Raw genomic sequence first — 17886 nt, forward strand, 5'->3', positions numbered from 1 at the left:
GAAATAATGCGGAACTACAGGATTGTGTGACAAATTGCACAGTAACTGCTGGGGCTCAGGAAGGGGACAGAGCAGCAGAGGCTGCTGCATCCAGAGAAAGGCGGCTTCCTTCCTAGAAGGAGAAGGGCAGGGGTTTGGCTTGGATGCTTACCTACCTGCATTGTTCAGCATTGGAATTGCCTGGCTCCTCCTCCTATTTTATTATATGTATTTGTCATAAGAGAGCTACAGGGACGGTGTAGGGCGGTAGCGCAGTGGGTTAAGCGCACGTGGCGCAAAGCGCAAGGAACCGCATAAGGATCCCAGTTCGAGCCCCCGGCTCCCCACCTGCTGGGGAAGTCGCTTCACAGGCAGTGAGGTGAAGCAGGTCTGCAGGTGTCTGTCTTTCTCTCCCCCTCTCTGCCTTCCCTTTTGCCATTTCTTTCTGTCCTATACAGTAACAACTGCATCAATAACAACAATAACAGTAATACAAGCAACAAGGGCAACAAAAATGGGGGGGGGAGCTTCCAGGGGCAGTGAATCTGCAGTGCCGGCACCAAGTCCCAGCAATAACCCCCGAGGCAAAAAAAAAAAAGAGAGAGAGAGAGAGAGCTATAGGGAAAACTCAGCTCTGGCTTATGGTGGTGCTGGGGATTGAACCAAGGACCTGGGAGTCTCCAGCAAGAATGTCTTTTTGGATAACCATTATGCTATCTCCCCCAGCCCCGCCTGGCTCTTAAATATATATTTTTTAAGATTTTATTTATTTATTTATTTATTTATTTATTTATTTATTTATTTATTTGTTAATGAGAAAGCTAGGAGGAGAGAGAAAGAACCAGACATCACTGGCACATGTGCTGCCGGGGATGGAACTCAGGATCTCATGCTTGAGAGTCCAAAGCTATATCACGGCGCCACCTCCTGACCACGTCTTAAATATTTTTGTTATGTCTTGTGAGTAGCTTTGTAGGCTGGTGAAGACACGGAAGAGGTGGCCCAAGAGGTAGCACGGTGGATAAGGCAGACTCTCAAGCATGTGATCCTGAGTTGCATCCCTGACATAGAATGTGCCAAAGTAATAGCTGGTTTCTCTCCTCCTCCTTCTCCTCTTTAATTAATAAAGAATAGGAAAGCTATCAGGGGAGGGGATGAGATACGGAGTTCTGGAGGTGGAAATTGTACCCCTTACATCCTATGGCCTTGTCAGTGTTTCCATTCTATAAATAAAAGTTATATATTAAAAAAAAAAGACAGGAAGTCGGGCGGTAGCACAGTGGGTTAAGTGCACATGGTGCAAAGCACAAGGACTGGCCAGTTTGAGCCCCGGGCTCCCCACCTGCAGGGGAGTCGCTTCACAGGCGGTGAAGCAGGTCTGCAGGTATCTGTCTTTCTCTCCCCTCTCTGTCTTCCTCTCCTCTCTCCATTTCTCTCTACCCAACAATGATGACATTAATAACAACAATAATTACAACAACAAAAAAGGGCAACAAAAGGGAAAATAAATAAATATTTTAAAGAAGGACACGGGAAAATGAGAGAAGATCCTAAACAAGGGAGACCTAGCTCAATTACAGTCACCTAAACACAGATGAGCAAAGAGTGCATTGGGGAGAGAAGGTTCTGGTGCATATAGGTGACCCCTTTACTTCTGCTTTGTTTGTAGGAGTCATTAGAAGAACAATGCCTATAAGTCTTTGACACTATGATATCCATCAGGCAAAGAAAAGGAATTAGATCCACAGAAGTTTCTGAGGAGTATGCAGCACAAGAAGAAAATGTGAAATTGGAAAATAAATTGCCATCTGGTAGGTGATTTAAATTAAAGCAGCATGTTGGCTTGCTTTTATTTCTGCATATGAGAAATATTCCAATAGGATAAAAACTCGGTGAGAGGGAGTCGGGTGGTAGCGCAGCGGGTTAAGTGCAGGTGGTGCAAAGCGCAGGAACCAGCATAAGGATCCCGGTTTGAGCCCCTGGCTCCCCACCTGCAGTGGAGTCGCTTCACAGGCGGTGAAGCAGGTCTGCAGGTGTCTATCTTTCTCTCCCCCTGTCTGTCTTCCACTCCTCTCCATTTCTCTCTGTCCTATCCAACAACAACGACATCAATAATAACTACAACAATAAAACAACAAGGACAACAAAAAGGAATAAAAAAAACTCAGTGAGTCCTAACACTTAAAGTGCTGTCATTTTATTTATTTATTTATTTTTAAACTTTTTAATTAATTTTATTTTTGAAAGAGATGCAGAGAGAGACACACACATACAGAGAGAAATACCAAAGCACTGCTCAGCTCAGGCTTATGGTGGTGGGGGGGATTGAACCAGGGACTTAGGAGCCTTAGGTTTGAGAGTCTGTTTGCAGAGTCTGTTTGCATAACCATTATGCTGTCTCCCCCCGCCCCCATGCTGTCATTTTAGTTCTACAAATTATCAGACTGCAATTTGATAACACTGATTTTTATAGTTCTGATTGAATAAAGTGAAATAGTTCTGATTTAAACCCTTTGCTGCTCATCTCTCTGTTCAGTAGCTTATGGTTATGCCAATCAGACCCATTGACTCTGGAGCAGGGATGGGGAACTTCTGGCCCAAGGACCATATATAGCCTCTGAAATCATTTGGTTTGGCTGTGCCAAGGTAACCACCAGCAAGATTTGAAATTCAATAAATCTAGGAACTTTTTTCATAACGACATTAAGTGCTAATTTTTAGGCTGATTTGTATGGCCTGTGAGTGGTGTTATAAATATCCAAAAGGCCTTTGGCAGAACAAAAGTTCCACACCTCTACTCCAGAGTGATGGCTCTTGTCCACTGTTCAGATCTTAACTCTCTAATTTTTTTTTTTTTTTTTTTTGGTTTTCTTTGCTGCTGACACTAGACAAGTTTCCCTTGTGTGAATTTTCTTTCCTTTTTTTCTTATTATCTTTATTTATTTATTGGCTAGAGACAGTCAGAAATCGAGAGGGGAGAGGGAGATAGAGGGACAGAGACAGAGAGGCTTGCTTCACCACTTGTGAAGCTTCCTCCTTGTAGGTGGGGACTAGCACCTTAAACCTGGATCCTTGTGCACTGTAATATATATGCTTGACCATGCCCTTGGGTGAATTTTTCACTGTATTGAATTATATAAAAATGTTAAAATTTCCTTTATTTTTTATCATTTTTATTATGGAGTTAGTGGTTTAGAATGCAGTCATTGACACATGGGTACAGTTACTCATCTCCCTGTGAAAGGTCTCTGCAGAACACTCGCATCTAAAACCTAGGTCCTTTTTTTTTTTTTTACATTTATTTATTTTCCCTTTTGATTAAATAATACTTTTGTAATATTTCATTATTCATAGTTTTGATTTTTTAAATATTTTATTTATTCCCTTTTGTTGCCCTTGTTTTATTGTTGTAGTTATTGTTGTTATTGCTGTCCTTGTTGTTGGATAGGACAGAGAAATGGAGAGAGATGGGAAAGACAGAGAGGGGGAGAGAAAGATAGACACCTGCAGACCTGGTGAACTGCTTGTGGAGTGACTCCACAGAAGGTGGGGAGCAGGGTGGGCTCGAACCAGGATCCTTATGCCAGTCCTTTCACTTTGTGGCACGTGTGTTTACCCTTCTGTGCTACCACCCGACTCCCAGGTTCTCTTTTTTTAATCAAAGCATGACTTAGAGGATTATTAATTTTACCAGAGCAAGCAGTGTAAGTATAACATGAAGATTATCAGTCACTATATCTTTTTTTTTTTTTTTTTAACCAGAGCACAGCTCAGCTCTGGATTATGATGGTGTTGGAATCCTTTTGCCATAATCATTACTGACCGTTTTTCTTTTTTGCATTGCTTATTTGTCTGCTTAATAAGATGCCTGATAGAGTATTCTTTTTTATTATCTTGCAAGTATTTTTTCCTATAGCAATGATATTTAAGTTTCTTTATGAGCTATAAATAATTTTTCTTTATATGTCCTTTAAGTTGAATTATGATAGTTATATTTAGGTTTATAAATTTTAAGTAAAAAGTTTTGGGTAGCTTTCAATGGTTATACCTTAGATTATACATAGATCATGGTTTGGGAAGGGACTTAGTGTATTAAGCATTGAATTTTTTTTTCCTTTATTTTATTTATTTTTTATTTTTTTATTGGGAGATTAATGGTTTATAGTTGACAATAAAATACAGTAGTTTGCACATGCACAACATTTCCCAGTTTTCACATAACAGTACAACCCCCACTAGGTCCTCCTCTGCCATCATGTAACGTTGAACTCTTTTTAAAAAAATTTCATTTATTTATTTATTCATGAGAAAGATAGGAGAGAAAGAACCAGACATCACTCTGGCACATGTGCTTTGGGGGATCGAACTTGGGACCTCATGCTTGAGAATCCAATGCTTTATCCACTGTGCCACCTCCTGGACCACATGCACTGAACTCTTAAGCATGAGGTCCTAAGTTCAAAACCTAGCAGCACATGTGCCAGTGTGATACTCTGGCTCTTTTTCTCTATCCTTCTCTCTCTCATTACTACATTTAAAAAATATATTTATTTCCTTTTGTTGCCCTCATTAATAATTTTAAAAAATATATTATTTATTTATTAGTATTATTTTTACCGGAGTATTGCTCAGCTGTGGCTTATGGTAATGTGGGAGACTGAACATGGGACTTTGGAGCCTCAGGCATGAGGGTCTGCTTGCATAACCATTATTATATTGTCTCCTTCACCCAGTTAAAATTTTTTTTTTAATATTTATTTATTTCCTTTTTGTTGCCCTTGTTTTTTTTATTGTTGTTGTAGTTATTATTGTCGTCATTGGATAGGACAGAGAGAAATGGAGAGAGCAGGGGAAGACAGAAAGGGGGAGACTCCAAAAGATAGACACCTGCAGACCTGCTTCACCGCCTGTGAAGCGACTACCCCGCAGATGGGGAGCCGGGGGCTTGAACTGGGATCCTTAAGCCAGTCCTTGCGCTTTGCGCCACCTGCCTTAACCCACTGTGTCTACAGCTTGACTCCCCCTAAAAAATATTTTTAAAATGTGTTTTAATTTTAACTCACTTAAGTAACTAATTAGTTATACTGTAGTTGTTACAGTTTGTCAGATAAGTCCTGGATACTAAAATGGTTATTAAACTCACATCCCTAAGTTGTCCAAATGGGCAAGTGAACAGTTAGAAACTAATAAAAGCTCTAACAAAAGGAGGAAAACAGGTTTGTAGAATTAAAAGAAAAGAAAAGAAAAAGAGTTATTAATTGTCTACAGAGGACAGGGAAAAGTAGAACTATTTTAGATTTTAAATTCTTTATTGACATCTATCTGTTCCATTTTTCTAAAAGGTTGTACCAGTAGAAGATTATGGAAGATTCTGTCATTTACAATTGGTGGAACCATTGCTCTTTGCATTGGGCTTCTTACATCTGTCTACCTGGCCACTTTACATGAAAATGACTTATGGTTTTCTAATATTAAGGTATGAGGTTTCTCTTATCATGTTATGTTGGTATAGTTCACTCATCAGCTTCTCAGTAGTTATCCTTGTAGACCAATGCAATTTTACCACTAGGAGTGACTTGAAAAGTTTGGCTATAGAATAAAAAGATTTTGTCTTTTTTCTTTAAAAAAAAAAAAAGGGAGTCGGGCGGTGGCGCAGTGGGTTAAGCGCACGTGGCGCAGGGCGCAGGGCGCAGGGACCGGTGTAGGGATCCCGGTTCGAGCCCCCGGCTCCCCACCTGCAGGGGAGTCGCTTCACGGGTGGTGAAGCAGGTCTGCGGGTGTCTGTCTTTCTCTCCCCTCTCTCTCTGTCTTCCCCTCCTCTCTGCATTTCTCTCTGCCCTATCCAACAACAAAGCAACGTCAACAATGGCAATAATAACCGCAATGAGGCTGCAACAACTAGGGCAAAAAAAAAGGGGGGAAAATGGCTTCCAGGAGCGGTGGATTCATGGAGCAGGCACCGAGCCCAGCAATAACCCTGGAGGAACAAAAAAAAAAAAAGACTTTTGTCAGTTTCCAACAACAGAGATTTCTGTAGTCAACTGAGTTTTCTTTTCTGTTAAATGATTTCAATTAGACAGCAGTTATTCTAAAAGAAATAGTTTTGAAACTGGGTTATGAAACTACTGGCATGATTGTGACGTTTTCTTAGGGAAATTCAGTGGAAAAGAACACTATCCCAAATAGTAGGGTTGAGATTTATTTGTGAAACTTTTAATTATGTGTATATATGTACAGTCTGGATCACAGTATAATTATGTTTTCTGTTGGATGCAGTAAGAAAAGAAAAAAAAAAAATCACTGCTCTAAACCATAGAATCTTAATTTGACTCCATAGATTATCTCAGTATCTTTATACCTACTAGTATATACAAGGAGTTCTGTGTGTTTGTGAAGGAGCTATAATTTTTGTCAGACTCTCAGGAGGATCTGTGACTCCTTAAATACCAGTTAGTTTCTTTTTTCTTCCCCAAATATTTTTATTTATTTATTATTGGATAGAGACAGAGAAATTGAGAGGGAAAGCGGTGAAATAGAGAAGGAAAAAGAGAGGGTGCCTCTTGGTAGCACACCAGATTAGGCACACATAAGCACAAGAGGACCAGCACAAAGATCCCAGTTCGAGCCTCTGGCTCCCCACCTGCAGAGGGGTTGCTTTGCAAGTGGTGAAACAGGCCTGCATGTGTCTGACTCTCTGGCTTCCTCTCTACCTTCCCTTCCTCTCTCAACTTCTCTCCATCCTATCATATGTGGTATATAAATGGCCTTCAGGAGCAGTGGATTTGTAGTGCTGGCACTGAGCCCCAGTGATAACTTGAAGGCAAAAAAAAAAGAGAGGGCAAGAGACAGAGAACACCTGCTGCCTTGCTTCACCACATGTGAAGCTTTTCCCCTGCAGGTGGGAACCAGGGTCTAAAACCTAGGTCCTTGTGCACTGTAATGTGTGTGCTTAACCAGGTGTGCCACTGCCTGGCCCACATTAGTTTCTTTATTGTTTATCTTTTTATTGCCACCAGGGCTTTTCCTAGAGTTTGGCCTCTGCTTTGTGGGCTTTTATATTTTATTTAATTTTCTTTCTTAGATAGAGGAGAGATACCATAGCACCACTTTACCACTCTTTAATATTTTTTCCTTAGTTTTTGTTTTTGTTTTAGTGATTTATAAGATTTAAAGATAATAGGGTTGTCGTTCCACACCGTTCCCACCATCAAAGTTCTGTGCCCCCAGTGGTAACCACCACAGGTCTTCCAAAGTCTTAGATATGGGTTGATTTTTTTTTTTTTTTCAAGTTCATGTGTTTCGGTTCTCTATATTCCACATATGTGTGAAATAATCTGGTAGTTAGCCTTCACTGCCTTACTTCACTAACCATAATCACTTCCAGTTCCATTCATTTTGTTCCAAAGGACATAATAACATCTTTTTTTTCTTTGCTTGCTGAATAGTACTCCATTGAGTATATGTTCCATAACTCCTTTATCCAGTCATCTGTTGATGGGCATTTGGGTTGTTGTGAATAACCGCAGCTGTGAATATGGAGGTAGACAGGTCCTTTTGAATTAGTGTTTTCATGTCTTTTGGACAAATACCTAAACCACCACCCTACCACTCTTGATGCTGACGTTCTCCTCTGATCGCTGGTCACCAATGGTTCAAACCCCTGGTCTCCGTGCATGGTAAGGTGTGCATTTGGCACACTATTTGGCAAGCTATCTCTCTCCTCCAATCTTTCTCATTAATAAATAAATCCTATAAAAAAAGAATATTTTAAAACTTACAGTTATAATGTAAATATAATTTATATAATTACTTTTGAAGTTTGCTTCACTATTTCCAGTTTCCCAGTTTGGGATAGGTTATTAATATTTAAAATAATGTGTTTATTTATTAATATCTTATTTATTTTCATGAGAGATATAGAAAACCATACACAGACCAGAGAGCACTGGTTTGTATTGGGGATAGAACCTGGGACTTTGAAGCTTCAGGCATGAAAGTTTATTGTGTAATTATTTGCTGTTTCTTCAGCTCTGATTATTTCTTTTTTCTTTCTTTCTTTTTTTTAATGGTCACTTGACTTTATGTATTTATTTACTTTTGCTTCCCTTGTTTTATTGTTGTAGTTATTGTTGTCGTCGTTGTTGGATAGGACAGAGAGAAATGGAGAGAGGGGGAGAGAAAGATAGACACCTGCAGACCTGCTTCACCACCTGTGAAGCGATTCCTCTGCAGGTGGGAAGCCGGGAGCTCTAACCGGGATCCTTATGCAGGTCCTTGTGCTTTGCGCCATGTGCGCTTAACCCGCTGAGCTACGCTCCCAGCTCTGATTATTTCTTAAAGTGTAATTAAATTTCCAGAGTTGCTTAGATATGTAATTTACATCACAAAAAACAGAAAAAAAAACAGTGAAGCAAAACAAAAGACATTTACAGATGTAATTTAAAAGCAGAGGGGAAACAGTGAGGTAAGTAATACACTGCCCAGCCCCCACCTATTCTTATTATAACCATTCACTAGAAAAACCACTCTTCTCTACAATATTTTTTCCTTGTGCCAGCATTTTTCCACTGTTACTCTTAGTAATTTGATATTACAGGATTTGCATGTCTTGCTCTCTGAATACTCTTACAAAGCAAGGAGTTTTCAGAATAAATAGGGTTAATCTACAGAGTAGTAACAAGACTGATGATTGCTTCGATTTGAGCCCAGTGGAAGTACTGGCACTTGAGCAGTAGTCTTCTTCTTCTAGCGTTTGCCCTTCTTCCGTAGCCAGTCAACAGCGTCAGGTTGAGCCTGATGTAAAGTTTCGAGACCTCCTTTGATTCTGGAGAGGTGGCAGTCGTTGACTATGTGGGTCATAGTCTGTCTGTAGCCGCAGGGGCAGTTCGGGTTGTCTCTGGCTCCCCAGCGATGGAACATAGCGGCGCACCGGCCATGGCCTCACAAACTCTGCTTGATAGCTATCATGTGTCAGGACTTTAATCAACTCTGGGGGCAAGAATCATCTCATCCTAACAGATGGACATGAATTTAACCAGACAGTATACCATGTATGTGCCATAAATATGTTTGCTGAGGGCATGATTCCCAATATAGAATTTTAAGAACAGCTGTCTTAATCAAGAACTACTGTTTCTTGGTGAGATGCTTTTTTAGCCTAATTCTGAAGTAGATTACGTTTATAAAGTTGATCTTTCAGTAACTTCATTGGGAGCATTTTCAATAAACAAAAATTACTTGTATGAGTTTTTATAAAACAAAACAAAACAAATGATATGACCTTTGCAAATGTGTCTTCATTTGTCTAAAATGACTTGTTACCTTCAGTGTGTTGTCACAGGATCAAATTGTTAATTATAAGCAGTTATTTTTTTTTCTTTATGCATTTTGCTTTCAGTAAACTCCTACCCACATGGTTTTAGCTGTACAGTTTCTTATGAATACAGTTGGGGGGGGGGCGCGTCCCGCAGTAGCGCAGCGGGTTAAGCGCATGTGGCGCAAGGCGCAAAAACTGGCGTAAGGATCCGGTTTGAGCCCCCGGCTCCCCACCTGCAGGGAAGTCGTTTCACAGGTGGTGAAGCAGATCTGCGTGTGTCTGTCTTTCTCTCCCCCTCTCAGTCTTCCCCTCCTCTCTCCATTTCTCTCTGTCCTATGCAATAACAATGACATCAATGGCAACGATAATAACCACAGCAACGAATAAAAACAACCAGGATAACAAAAGGGAAAAAATGGCCTCCAGGAACAGTGGATTCATGGTGCAGGCACTGAGCCCCAGCAATAACCCTGGAGGCAAAAAAAAAAAAAGAATACAGTTCTGAAAGTCAGGTGGTACCGCAGCGGGTTAAGCGCACGTGGCGCAAAGCGCAAGGACCTTTAAGGATCCCAATTGAGCCCCTGGCTCCGCACCTGCAGGGGAGTCGCTTCAGTCAATGAAGCAGTTCTGCACATGTCTATCTTTCTCTCCCCCTCTCTGTCTTCCCCATCTCTCTCCATTTATCTGTCCTTTCCAACAACAACGACATCAATAACAATAACTACAACAATAAAAAAACAAGGGCAACAAAAGGGAATAAATAAGTAAATATTTTTTTAAAATACAGTTCTTTGGTCTATGTACTTGTGCCATTGTCTTGAGAGAAGTGTTCATTCTCTGCTTTTCCTGTAGAAATTTTGCAAATTAATATATGAAATATGTGTTTTGCTTTCTTTAGAGGGTAACTTTTTTAAAAAAATTTTATTTATTTTTTTATTTAAGAAAGGATTAATTAACAAAACCATAGGGTAGGAGGGGTACAACTCCACACAGTTCCCACCACCCAATCTCCATATCCCACCCCCTCCCTGATAGCTTTCCCATTCTCCATCCCTCTGGGAGCATGGACCCAGGGTCATTGTGGGTTGCAGAAGGTAGAAGGTCTGGCTTCTGTAATTGCTTCCCCAGGGTAACTTTTTTTTTTTTTTGCCTTCAGGGTTACTGCTGGGGCCCAGTGCCTGCACCATGAATCCACTGCTCCTGGAGGCCATTTTCACCCCCTTTTATTGCCCTTGTTGTTGTAGCCTTGTTGTGGTTTTATTGTTATTGTTGATGTCGTTCGTTGTTAGATAGGACAGAGAGAAATGGAGAGAGGGGGAGAGAACGACAGACACCTGCAGACCTGCTTCACCGCCGCCTGTGAAGTGACTCCCCTGCAGGTTGGAGCCGGGGCTCAAAGCGGATCCTTATGCCCATCCTTGCGATTGGCACCACGTGCGCTTAACCCCCTGTGCTACTGCCCGACCCCCTAGAGGGTAACTTCTATTGGTATACATTTCCATTGGCATGATCCACCAGGCAAAGTATAAATTGCTGTAAAAACTGGAAAAGTATTTGAATGAATAAAGCAGATGTTCTCGTAGCATGAAGCAGATGTAAAACTTGCAAGTGTCTGTTTAATAAAGTATAGCATTTGGTTCTATACAGCTGGTGCCAAGATTACCAATTAATCATGTTTGAGTGTATTTTTACTAATCAGGTCCCCCTCTGCTCTTTATACATTCTGGGTATGTTGAAAGGCAGGATTGGGGACACAAAAGCTTTCCACCTTTAGTACTTTAAGGACTACGTTTCTTTTCTTCCATCTTTATGAAGTTAGTCTTCTTTTATTCACTGAACCGTGTCAGATATGAATCTCCTACATGTGAATGACTGATTGGGCTCTCAGTGGGATTTGGGGACATAGCTTTGACGTTAGACTATTCAGCAGCCAAAACTCTATAAACACTTAAGGCAGCTGGAGAGATGGAAAGGATGTAATTAAACTTAATGGTTTGATTTCCTTAATTCAGCAACTGAAGCTAATATTTGTTCAGTTAATGCCAATTCATAGCCACCATGTTTACTGGACCAAGCAGAAGTTTCAATATGACAGAAACAAGCAGTGCCAGTTTAGTTTTATGTTAGCAGAAGCAATAAAGCATTTATTCATTACTGTTAAAAAGAAAGATACAGCACAAATAGTAGCAAGTGTAAACTCTGTAAGATACCTTTTGTATAATGTGTTGTTATTTTGTCACTCCCAGGGCTTCACCACTCTAGGCATGGAGGTTTCCTCCGATGTTGTAGGGACCAGGCTTGAACTAGGTTGCTTGCTTGGCAAAACAGGTTCTCTCTCTTTCTCTCTCTCTAAGTCTATCTTTCTTTCTTCCTTTCTTTATTTATTGGATAGTGACAGCCAGAAATTGAAGGGAAGGAGAAGATAGAAAGGGAAAGAGACAGAGAGACACCTGCAGCACTGCCTGACCACTCCCAAAGCTTTCTCCCTGCAGTAGGGAACTAGGGGCTTGAACTTGGGTCCTTACACATTGTACAGCCTGTGCTCAACCAGGAGTGCCACTACCAAGCCCCCAGGTTCACTATAAACCTCAGAACATAACTGGGTCTTTCTCTTTTTTTCATGTTTGATTGTCCCACCCAGGATAATTTTGCCTTCTTTCTTTTCTTAAATATTTAATTTATTAAATAGTAGTTAACCCATATCTGCAAACTTAGGAGAACTACTGTAGCTTCCAATGGAAGAAATGGGGATACAGAACTCTGGTGGTGGGAATGGTGTGGAATTATACCCCTGTTACCTTGTAATTTTATAAATCAATGTCAAATCACTACTAAAATAATAATAATGTAATTTATTATACAGAGACAGAGAAATCAAGAGGGGAAAGGAGATAGGGAGAGAGGCACAGACATCAGCACAGCTTCACTGCTCATGAAACTTCCACCCCCAGCGGGTAGGGACCAGGGGCTTCAACTCAGATCTTTGTGCATTGTCACATGTGTACTCAAGTGGTGAGTGCTCACCTGACCTCTGATAAATTTGTTTTCTATGAAAGGAAGTTCATAAAGTTTACTACTCTAGCCATCCTTCCATTAAGAAAGAAAGAAAGAAAGAAAGAAAGAAAGAAAGAAAGAAAGAAAGAAAGAAAGCTAGGGAATAGGAAAGCTATCAAGGGAGGGGATGGGATACGGAGTTCTGGTGGTGGGAATTATGTGGAGTTTTGCCCCTCTTATCCTATGGTTTTGTCAGTGTTTCCTTTTTATAAATAAAATTTAAAAAAAAAAACTAAAAAAGTTTTTTATTAATGATTTCATAGTGGTTTGCAAGATTATAAGATTATGGGGCTAGAGTTCCATATCACCTTCCGTTTTTCAAAAGAGTTAACAACAAAACATAATCAGTTTCATAGCCAATAACTGGATGTTTATACTCATAAATAATTGAATGTTTTTTCTATTCTTTATGCATGAATTGATTTATAATGCATTTTTATTTAATTTTTATTATTGTTTTTAACCAGAACATTGCTCAGCTCTGGCATATGTTGGTGCAGGAGATTGAACCTGGGACTTCATATAATGCATTTTTAAAGGATAGGAGAAACATGTAAAGGGTAGAAGGAATATATTAAATAATTTTCAAAATGTGGGATAAAGCACTGGATTCTCAAGCCTGAGGTTCTGAGTTTGATCCCTGACTGCACATGTACCAGAGTGATATCTGTTATTTTTTTTCTCTCTCTTCTCCTATCTTTCTCATTAATAAATAGAATCTTTAAAAACATTTCAAATCTGAAGATCAATAGAATGGTTATTTTAATGAAATGGTTATTGTCTGAAAAAAAATAGTTGGACGTACTCAAATCAATTTTACTGAAAAGTGTTTGTCATTCTCTCCCAATAAAGTTAGATTTGTGAAATAGAAGTCTCTTGTAATATAACAAAGCAATAGTAGAAATATATTTAGATAATGTTGTGGATTCTATGACTAAATGTTATATTTCATAAAAGCTTCTTAAAACCAAATTGACTAGTATCTATAACTTTACATGCTCAGTTCTAATACTGAATGTTACATAAGAGTAATTTAGTATTGCTTATATTCTTTTTTTTTCTTTTTTTGACTACAGGGTTATTGCTGGGGCTCAGTGCAGACACTACAAACCCACTGCTCTTGGTGGCCATTTTTTCCATTTTATTAAATAGGATAGAGAGAAACTGAGAGGGGAGAAGATAGGGAGAGACAGACACCTGCAGAACTGCTTCACCACATGTGAAGTATCCTCCCTGCAGGTGGGGAATGGGAGCTTGAACCCAGATCTTTGCATTGGTATTTAGTACTTCATAACTGGATCTGCCACTACCCAGCCCCCAGTGGTAATCTTTAGGATCTGCCACCACCCAGCCCCCAGTGGTAATCTTTATGAACATAGTTTAGTTTTGATTTATGTGAAGTTAAACTCTGAAACAAGAATGAATTGTCTACATTTTTTTTAAATGGTTTGTTATGGAAAATTTTTAACATTTACAAGAGTGGGGTAGCATAATAAACCTCTCTAGTCTATACCCAGCTTCAGTACTCATTAGCCTTTTAGACAGACTCTATTCTCTAGGTTTCTTTTTTCTTTTAAGTTGTAGTTCTGTGTCCTGTTTTTACAGTGACAATGAGTACTGAAATCAAACTAGGTCATAGAACCTAGTACATCTAACTTTGTTGCAGGAAGTGGAGCGAGAAATCTCATTCAGAACAGAATGTGGACTGTATTACTCCTACTACAAGCAAATGCTGCAGGCTCCAACCCTCATGCAAGGTAAACACAATAATTTTTATTTGGGGTTTTCCTCTTCTTCAGTATTTCAAACCAAAATGCAGCATTGTAATAAAGCATTATCAATACCTTATAGAATTTGTGTTGTTTTTTTCCGAATTTCTGTTTTCCTTATTAACATCGGATCAATCCATGTAAAGTGCCTTACTCTGGGCGACGTTATATAATACTTTATGTAACTCTCCTCGCCTTCCCTCTGAGCTCTCCATCTCAAAATAAAATCTGTTTCCAATTTCTTGTTTTGCTGCTACGTTTTCTTAAAATCATTTTAGTTGGGCTCTTTGCAAGTGAAAAGGCGTATAATCTAAAAACCAGGTGGCATTTGGTGATAGAAGTAAACACGATAGGTAGAACTCTTGTCACTGTCTCCATTCATTCCTTTTATTTTACAGTGGCCATTCCCCACACTTTTTCTGAATGATGTAGAGACCATAGTCTTTACCTTTACTCCATCTAAAGGTCTCTCCTAGTTAAGTGTGCCTGACAGGGGCATGTTGTAGAGAATTGTCCTATCCTAGGATTTGCATGTATTTTTGGAAATAATTTAATTAATTAATTAATTTATTTATTTTATTGGATAGAGACAGAAATTGAGAGGGAAAGGAGAGATAGGGAGAGAAAGAGGGAGATACCTGCAGTACTGCTTCACTGCTCAGGAAGCTTTTCCCTTGCAGATGGGAACCAGGGGCTGGAATCTGGGTCTTTGCAGATGGTGATATGTTAAACTCAGGTGCTCTTAGAAACATCTTTCAAAGGGGATGAGTTATACTTCTAATTTTAGCTATTTATTTATTTATTATTGGACAGAGGCAAATTGAGAGAAGGGCAAGAGTAGATAACACATTGGTTATGCGGAGACTCTCTTGCCTGAGGCTCCAAAGTCCCAGGTTCAATCCCCTGCACCATCATAAGCCAGAGCTGAGCAGTGCTCTGGTAAAAAAAAAAAAAAAAGAAAGAAAGAAAGAAAGAAAGAAAGAAAGAAACTGAGAGAAGAGAAGGAGACAGAGAGATACCTGAAGCCTTGCTTCACCACTCATGAAGCGCGCTTTCCCCCTGCAGTAAGGACCAGGGGCTTGAACCTGGGTCCTTGTGCACTTAACCAAGTGCCCCACTGCCTGGCCTCATTACTTCTCATTTTATCATAATACATAGGACATTTTGATAATCTTATTCCATAAAATTAATCGGTTAGTATCAATGCTCAGTTTTCAGGGCAAACTTATAGGATATAACTACAGTGGGTAATAACAACCAACTGTACTCAGCAGTTTTCAACATGGTGAGTTGGTTCTCTAGCATCTTCTAAAGTGTTGCTTCTTACTAAGGAACAGTTGTGTCCCTAGAAGGCATCTGAACTATCTGGAGATAATTTGGTCTTTAAATTTTGGGGGACAAAAAGGGCATTTACAAAATTTAATGGGTAGAAGGTAGGGATGCCGCTTAACATCCCACAATTTATTGTTTTTAAAATATTTTTATTTATTTATTATAGGATAGAGACAGAAATTGAGAGAGGAGGGGGAGATAGGGAGAGAAATAGAGACACCTGCAGCCCTGCTCCACTATTTGTGAAGCTTCCACCCCCCAGGTGGGGGCCAGGGGCTTGAACCTGCATCCTTGCGTACTGTAATGTGAGCACTTAACCAGGTGTGTCACCGCCTGGCCCCTAACATTCTACAGTTTATAGGGCAGTCCCCGTAACAAAGAATATATTACATCCCAAATGCCAAAATATTGATTGTTTAAGCTGAGAGACTCAGCTCTAAATATTAGTATTTCCCTTTTCTAAATATTTTTCTTTTAATATTATTTATTTCAGACAAGAGAACAGAAATTGAGAGGGGGTGGTCCGGGAGGTGGCGCAGTGGCTAAGGCATTAGACTATCAAGCATGAAATCCTGAGTTCAATCCCCGGCAGCACATGTACCAGAGTGATGTCTGATTCTTTCTCTCTCTCCTATCTTTCTCATTAATAAATAAATAAAAATCTTTATAAAAAAAAGAAATTGAGAGGGGAAAGAAGACACAGAGGAAGAGAGAAACATACATACCTGTAGCACTGCTTCACCACTTGTAAAGCTCTCCCCCTCTAAGTGGGGACCAGGGGCTTGAACTCCAGGTGTTTGCACATTGTGATATATTTGCTCAGCTAGGTGCGCCACTGCCTGGCCCCTGAATGAGTATCTTCTCAGTAGCACTGTAAATTCATGACTGATTTAATTCAATTAATTTTCTAACAAATCTTAATTATTTTATATTAGAATATAAAGATACTCTTATTTTGTATCTTAAAATGGATATCCATAAATTATTCATGTAGTCTTCTTTTCTTCTTTTTAAAAGTTATTTATTTATTCTCTTTTGTTGCCCTTGTTTTTTTATTGTTATTATTATTGTCGTCGTTGTTGGATAGGACAGAGAAATGGAGAGAGGAGGGGAAGACAGAGACGGGGAGAGAAAGATAGACACCTGCAGACCTACTTCACCACCTGTGAAGCGACTAGGCTCCTGCAGGTGGGGAGCCAGGCACTTGAACTGGGATCCTTAACGCTCGCGCTTGGCGCCACGTGCGCTTAACCTGCTGCGCTACCGCCCGACTCTTGTAGCCCTTCTTTTCTTTGCTTTTGTTACTATAACAAAATTCCTTGGACTATGTGGCTTACAAGAGAGAACCTCCTCATAGTTCCTAGTTCCTAGAAGTTAGAATTTTGAGATCAGAGCACCAGCAAGTTTGAGTTCTGGGAAGGACTATCTTCTCAGTTTGCAGAAACAAAAAGCAAATTCACTGGTGTCTTTTTTTTTTTTTTTAATTTATTTGCTTTTCCTTTTGTTGCCCTTTTTTTTTTATTGTTGTTGTAATTGTTATTGATTTTGTCGTTGTTAGATAGGACAGAGAAAAATGGAGAGAGGAGGGGAAGATAGAGAGGGGAGAGACCTGCTTTATCGCCTGTGAAGTGACGCCCCTGCAGGTAGGGAGCCGGGGGCTGGAACCGGGATCCTTCCTCTGGTCCTTGCGCTTTGCGCCACCTGCGCTTAACCTGCTGCGCTACTCCCGACTCCCTACACTGGTGTCTCATGATAAGAATACTAACTCTATCCTGAGGGCTCCTTTCTTGTGATCTCATCTAACCCTACTTCCAAAGGCTCTTCAGATATCACCTCCATTTGGGGGATAGGGATTCAACATATAAATTTGGGAGTTGAACACAAAGCATAGTTCTTTTTTTAAATATTTATTTTATTATTATTTATTTATTCCCTTTTGTTGCCCTTGTTGTTTTATTGTTGTCATCGTTGTTGGATAGGGTGGAGAGAGGAGGGGGAAGACAGACAGGGGGAGAGAAAGACAGACACCTGCTTCACCGCTTATGAAGCGACTCCCCTGCAGGTGGAGAGCCAGGGCTCCAACCGGTATCCTTACGCCGGTCCTTGTGCTTTGCGCCATGTGCGTTTATCCCGCTGCGCTACAGCCTGGCTCCCCAAAGCATAGTTCTTAAACTCATGTATTCATCTGGTATATTTATCCTAAAAAAATACCACAGACTGGGTCGTCTCTGGTTTGTTTGGGGGTGTTTTTGTTGTTGCCCAGCCTATATCATTGTGGATGACTTTTCCAGACAGAAGAAAGAGATAGAGGGAGAGAGGGAAAAAAAGCCACACAGCACTGAAGAAAAGGTACACCATTGTGGTAGGATCTAGACTCCAGCCTGGGCCACACATCTGGCAAAGTAGGCAGGCACCTTCAAACTGGGTATTTTCATT

The 17886-nt window shown here is 40.0% G+C and overlaps 1 protein-coding gene across 4 annotated transcripts in view; it reads left to right on the plus strand.

Moving 5' to 3' along the window:
- DPY19L3 (dpy-19 like C-mannosyltransferase 3) overlaps positions 1-17886 on the plus strand; it is a 72622-nt gene that overhangs the window by 1537 nt on the left and 53199 nt on the right. For 3 of the 4 annotated variants that reach the window (XM_060185660.1, XM_060185659.1, XM_007539461.3), the window contains exons 2-4: positions 1649-1790; positions 5322-5455; positions 14016-14106. In XM_060185660.1, coding sequence (XP_060041643.1) covers positions 1688-1790; positions 5322-5455; positions 14016-14106 — 328 coding nt within the window. In that variant the 5' untranslated portion in view covers positions 1649-1687. Of the gene's footprint in view, positions 1-1648; positions 1791-5321; positions 5456-14015; positions 14107-17886 lie in introns of those variants that run through there. The other variant, XM_060185661.1, reaches the window with a different exon arrangement.

Source organism: Erinaceus europaeus, chromosome 2, assembly GCF_950295315.1.
Source record: "Erinaceus europaeus chromosome 2, mEriEur2.1, whole genome shotgun sequence".
Lineage (NCBI taxonomy): Eukaryota > Metazoa > Chordata > Mammalia > Eulipotyphla > Erinaceidae > Erinaceus > Erinaceus europaeus.